The sequence below is a fragment of the Tupaia chinensis genome, unplaced genomic scaffold (genome assembly GCF_000334495.1).
Source record: "Tupaia chinensis unplaced genomic scaffold, TupChi_1.0 Scaffold000159_1, whole genome shotgun sequence".
Classification (NCBI taxonomy): Eukaryota; Metazoa; Chordata; class Mammalia; order Scandentia; family Tupaiidae; genus Tupaia; species Tupaia belangeri.
In genome coordinates, this window is record NW_006159630.1 from 8,645,807 (window position 1) to 8,651,935 (window position 6,129).

Consider the following 6,129-nt stretch of genomic DNA (forward strand, 5'->3'; position numbering starts at 1 on the left):
CCACAATGGGGGCCTCAGGAAGAAGGGACCGTCCCCACAGCACCTGGAGAAAGCCACAGGAAGCCCACACCCCACCAGCCACTCCTGTCCCTGCCTCCCTGCCTGGCTTTATTCATCCCACAAACACTTACCGAGCATCCTGTGTGTGCCCACGCTGTGCCTGATGCTGGGAACACACAGCGAGCAAGTCCAGCCAGGACCGACCCTGGTGAGGTGTTCAGACCCTAACAAGCAGACAGCCTGGTTAACTGCAGGTGGTGCGGTGGGGGCGGGGCGGTGGGCGGCTTGGATAGGTTTACCCAGAGGATGCCTGAGCAGAGATCTGAGCCAGGAGAGGCCAGCATGGAAGCTCGGGACAGAGGGGACAGCCGGTGCAGAGACCCGGAGACTGAGGAATAGAGGAAGTCAGGGGCTTGTCACGTCAGGTTACAGAGCGCCTGAGGGTGGGGCCTGGGGTTAATTCTGAGCGCAGCGCAGAGCTATGGAAGGTTGAAGCCACAGAGAACTAGGGTGTGGGCTGTTTGGGAGAAGTGCTCAGGCTCTGTATAGAAGAGGATGGAGGCTGAGAGGCCAGCCGGGAGGCCAGGAGTGTGGAGGGTGGGGCAGAGAGAGGGCCATGGTGTGGATCCTGCTGCCCTGGGCAGGGCAGCCCTGGAGAGAGTGCCAGGCTCTTCTCAGTCATTCTCACTTGACTCCCAGGAGCCCTGGACATGGGCGGGGATGGGTCGTCCTGGAATTGTGCTTCTTGCCCAGGGTTCCCGGCTGGTCAGGATCTCTAAGGGCCCACGGGTTCTGCCGTCTAGGTTAGTGCAGTTCCTCCGCCCTGGCCTCCCTGAAGCTCTCCTCCCACCTGCTGCTCCCACTCGATTACAGTCGGCTCCTAAAGAGCCTGGAGAGCAGACCCGTGATCTTTGGGGACAAGCCCTGGCTCCAGGGGAGCCCTTCCCGGCGCTGACTCCCTGGAAGCTTCCGTCTGGCCGACGCTGGGTGGAGCGTGAGCATCTGAACGTGCCAGTCCCTCTCCGCCTGCTGCCTGCCTGTCCCGACCAGGGTCTGTGCGTCACTGGCCAGATGTGAGCCCTGGGAGCCTGGGAGCTTCTGACACAGTGGCAGCAGGACAAAGCGTCCTGTCCCACGTCCCTCTCGCTCAGGGGAAACAGGAAAGAGCCCCTGAGTCGCCTCCCTCCTTCCAAGACTGTGTTGATGCAGCCTCCCCGCACTGGAGCGGAAGCAGGGGATCAGCTCCAGCGCCATGGGGAGGCCGCGCTGGACAATGACAGCCTGGCGTCCCACCCAGACAGCTCGGTGCTTCCTCCTTCCTCTCAGTCCTCCCCCACAGAGAGCCCCCCACCCCGTGTTTTCAGGGTCACTCCCAGTTCTCAGTCCAAGAAAACATCTTCCGGAGGGTTTGACTGTCCTTGGCACTAACTCCAGCTGACAGCCTGGTGTCTCTGTGACAGGCCCCGGAGGCAGGATGAGAGAAAGGTCCCAACTGCAGCTGCAGCTCTGGCATCGTCTTAAGTGCCCACTGCTGTTCTGAGACCCAGGCACTCCCTACCTTCTCCTCCAGGGAAGCCAAAGCGAACCCCACAAAACAGAGAAAAGGCCTTGCCCCCATGGTGGCCCAGGGCCCAGCTCCTCTCCGAAGGAAGAAGCCCGCATTTTCCAACCCCTGGACCCCGGCGCGGGGAAGCTAGTGGATGACAGCGTCCGGGGAGAGGGGACGGGCCCGATGACCTCCAGCGACCCCTCCTCCCTCTTAGTGCGCAGCCCTGCTTGCTTCGTCTGTCCGGGCCCAGACCCAAACACCCCTGCTGGCTCCTTGGAACCGGAGCCAAGGCACTGACCTTCTGCGGGAGGAGACAAAACCGTTTGCTATCTCCGCAGCCCCCAGCGCTCCCGGCTCGGTCAAGTTCAGCGAGCTGACCACCACCTCGGTGAACGTGTCCTGGGAAGCCCCGCAGTTCCCCAACGGCGTCCTGGAGGGCTACCGGCTAGTGTATGAGCCCTGCACCCCTGTGGACGGTGAGTGGGGACTTCCTGGCCGGCCCCGAGACCCCCGTGGGCAGGGGCTTTCTTTTGGCTAAGGTCCCTGTCATGGTCACCACATCCACTAGACGTGCTGAGAGTGTCCCCCCCTTACATACACAGGGAAACTGAGGCCCAGGCAAGGGAAGAGGTACTCCCAACAGACCAGCAGCAGGTGTGGGTTGAAGGTGGAAGAGCGACCCCCTCTCCAGCCCCCGGCAGAGAGTTTCACATCAGTCCTTTGCCTTTGGTCAACAGATGTGGGGAGGAGAGGAAGGGGGTCTAAGCAAAAGATAGCACCCTAAGACAGGCAGGTGTCTACTGGGACCCCGAAGAAGGGGGCAGTCCCTGAAGGTCCTGTCCTGCCCCCATTCAAGCTTTAGGTTCTCGGCCTCACTCTAAGTTAGTTCTCTACCTTTGGGGGCCTTAAGAACCCCTCTGAGACATTGACAAAAGCCTTGAAGCCTGTCCCCAGGAAGATGCACGAGACTGGGGGTCACCCTCTGGGGACCTCGGACCAGGAGCCCTGTCTGCAAACATCTCCCTTGTGCCCTGAGCCCCAGAGCTGAGCTGCCTTCAGGATCCTCCTTCACTCCCCCACTGCACTCCCAGGCCCCAGCAGGGATCTGCCCATTCCCAGACTTCCTTGAGCTCGGAGTCACCATTTTGTAGCCCACAGCCATCTTAGGAGGACAGGGACTGAAAGAAGCAAGAGGGGGAGGGGCTCCTCACTGCCCGGGGCCAGTTCCCGGGGTTAGGACTGTGGCAGCCTCTGGGGTCACCTCCCTCTCCCCATCCCCAACAACAGAGCCTAGCAAGAACAAGGGGCGGGACCTTGGGAACGTCACCATGACCGGCCAGCAGTTCTGGGTCAGCAGCAGGAACAATGGCCCTCAGTCCTGCCACCACCTGGTGCCAGCGACTAGCTCTTTAAAGTGGAGCTGTGCAAGGACAGCGAGAGGAGCCACCCAGAGGTGATCCAGGAGGTGCGGGCCCTGGGAAGGGGCAAAGGACAGAGGTCACAGAGGCCAAAGGCAGGGCAGGGCATGTTCTTGTCACAGTGGCCTCCGCTTGGCCTGTCCCAGGACCTCCCACCCGGAGAGATGAGGGCACTGGGCCCCATGGGCCCCCGTCCACGAGGCCTGACTACACGGCTGACGCACCCTCACACGCCCGTCCCCCTGTAATGACCCCGCTCACAAAGGAGCCTGACGTCATCAGCTTGCCTGGCACAGGCCTGCAGCCCTGGTTCACCTTGAGCCCTAGGTTCAGGTTGCCACAAGCCAGGCTCGCAGGAACCCACCCCCCCAACTCCATCCTGCAGGGGCACCAGGCACACAGGCACGTGGGGGGTTGTTCAGAAACGTCAAAGAGGGGGCCCGATGGGGGCGCATGTAACATGTGATGCTCTGCCAGGTTGACCCACATGGGGGGGTCCTAGGTTCGAGCCCAGAGACCACGCCCCCTGCCCCCACCCCTGCGTACACCAGGCACCCACGCCCCTGCTCCAAGGGGCCCATGGCATGGAGCCACAGTGAACCACACTGTTACTCTCCCCGCCTAGCTCTCATTTATGGGAGAAATAAATAAACTGAACGTAAAGGGAAAGTCAAGGAGCAGGTCCCTGGGGTCCCTGGGGTCCCTGGTCCTGAGGGGTCGTTTCACTCTGGAAGTCCCTCTTGAGCGACACTGTCACTCAAGGACTTGTCACTCAGTGACCAGATCAGGCCCTGCCCTGCACCTGGTGCCCCACTGCTGCTCCGAGACCGCAGGACACCCCACCTACGGCGTGCTCAGCACAAGAACAGACTGAGCTGGGTTAAGGGGCACGTCTGAAGGCACCAGGGCTAGTGCTTGGGGTCCAAGCCTGGCCCTTGGCTGCAAAGCTGAGGTGGTGTGCTGGCTGGACCCAGAAATGGACGCCCTGTCCCGGCCCTGAGGAGGCTGGCTCTCAGAGCACTCAGATCTGGAAAGCATGACCTCGCACCCCAAGAGCTGCCCAGCCTCCCTTGCAACCGTGGGATGTGGGGTGCTGAGGCACTGTCCCTCTGCACCAAGAAGCCTGGCGGGTGCAGGAAGGAGGCAGAGCGGGGGCTGGAGCTGGACTGTCCGCCCTCTCACAAGTGTCCCCAAACTCAGGGCTAGGCCATTTACAGAGCACTTGCTGAGGGGACCCTCTGCACTCCAGCTCTGTGGGATGCCACTCGGGGACAGAAAAGGGGCCAGTCTATTTGGGGTGCAGTGGTTACATCCACCGAGATGGTGTGTTCCTCCGGGTGCTGCGCCCCTACGGCTACTCAGCAGACAGGCAGACGGCGTGTCCTTTCCGTGGACCTAGCTAAGCTCGGGGTCCTTTCTCAGAACAGCTCACAGGACCGTGTTCCGACAAACAGGGTGTGGCGTGGTTAGGGCAATGGTGAGCGAGGCCCCTGGACGGAGTGTGGGGGCCCCGGGAGGCCCCACTCCCGCCAGCCCTGCAGACCCACGTGCTGTCCTCCACAGGCGTCAGCAAGATCGTGACGGTGGACGTGAAGGGGAACAGCCCACTGTGGCTGAAGGTGAAGGACTTGGCGGAGGGCATGACCTACAGGTTCCGCATCAGAGCCAAGACCTTCGCCTACGGGCCGGAGATCGAAGCCAACGTCACCACGGGCCCCGGGGAAGGTAGGGGAGCCATGGCGATGCGTGTGTGAGCTGCAGCCTCCACACCAAGAGGCTCGGCCCCCGGGCAGAGGGAACTCTCCTCTGGCCATCAGTGCTGTCAGAGGGGAGCCCCCCCAGGTGTCAGCACTGTGCTGTCGGAGGGGAGCAGGCCCCCCCTTCCCACCCCCCCGCATCATCACTATGCAACACTCCAGGGAGACACTGGGCGGGTCTCGCCCTCCCCTGACCCTCTCCAGAGCCCGGCCTCTCCTCTCCCAGCCCTCCCGGCTCCTGAGCCTGTGTTTTGGTTAATGTCAGCACTGTCCCTGAGCATCTCAAACCCTCCCCTGTCCTCCTCTCCACTCAGGCCTCTGAGCACAGCCAGGCCTGTCCCCTCCACTTGCAGCGCTGCCTCCCACTGACTGTCCCAGCCTCCATCACCTCCGTCCAGGGAGGATGCAGCTGGCAGGACTCCCTCACCCCGTCCTGGCCAGAGCCCTTTTTCCTGCCTCCCTCCCCCCAGAGTAGTGGTTCTCCTAGCAGGGTGCAAAGGAGGAACCCTCAGCTCTACTGACACTGCACCTCCCCAGGGTGGCGCTCAGGGACTCCCCGCTGTCCCGGGCTGAGGTGGGGGCCAGCAATTCGTACTTGGCACAAGAACCTCCAAGGCCCTAATGGAGCAGCGGCCCTCCCACACTGATGCCCTCCCCTCCCCTCCTCCGGAGCCAGTCCTACAGGACATGGTCTGTATTTGCCCCGTGTATGAGTGCCCCACCCCTTCTGCTCTGCCCCTCACCCTCCTGCACTTCCCAGTGTCCTCCAAGCACCTGTAGGGATTAAGATTTAGCCCGCCAAGGTCCCCCACAGGTGCAGAATGCCTTGTTCTGAACACAAAAGCTACCTCCCTGGCTGATGTGTGACTCTGTCCCTAAAAAAACACGACCCATCCTACGCTCCGGAATTCCACCCTCTCCACCCGTCCCATCAGCCAGGTGCGGCCAAGCTCACTCTCCCGGAGGCGGAGGCCGGGTGACCTGGCCTCAGGGTGGGAGCTGGTTAGTCCTTCCCAAGCTCTCAGGCTGGCTTCTCTTCACTTTCCCTTTCTGGCCACCTGCTCTGCACGTCCAGTTCCACGAAGAAGCAGCTCCCTCAGGACAAAGCCTGCAGAGACGCAGGTGGACGCCCGCCAGGAGCTGCCCCTGCTCTGCCCTGTGGCTGCCCCAGCCCTGCCTGGCTGCCTCTCACCTGAGCCGACTTCCCTGGGAAACAAAAGCAGGAAAAGAGAGCTGGCAGGCCGAGTGGGGCGGGACAGGGAGGGCTGGCAGAGGACAGGCTGTTTTGACCTGAGGCTGCGCTGGGCAGTGGGGGAGGGCCTGGAGGTTGGAGGTGGGGGTGACACTCTGAGAAATAAAAGCCCAGCCTTCCCCCGGGTATGGGTGAGGAGGGGTCAGCAGGGGG

The 6,129-nt window shown here is 62.4% G+C and overlaps 1 protein-coding gene across 1 annotated transcript in view; it reads left to right on the top strand.

Moving 5' to 3' along the window:
• The window catches only part of SDK2 (sidekick cell adhesion molecule 2), a 131,090-nt gene that overhangs the window by 97,661 nt on the left and 27,300 nt on the right, over positions 1-6,129 (top strand). Inside the window, 2 exon segments of the mRNA XM_027770819.1 lie at positions 1,888-2,025; positions 4,531-4,692. Of these exon segments, the coding sequence (XP_027626620.1) occupies positions 1,888-2,025; positions 4,531-4,692 (300 nt within the window).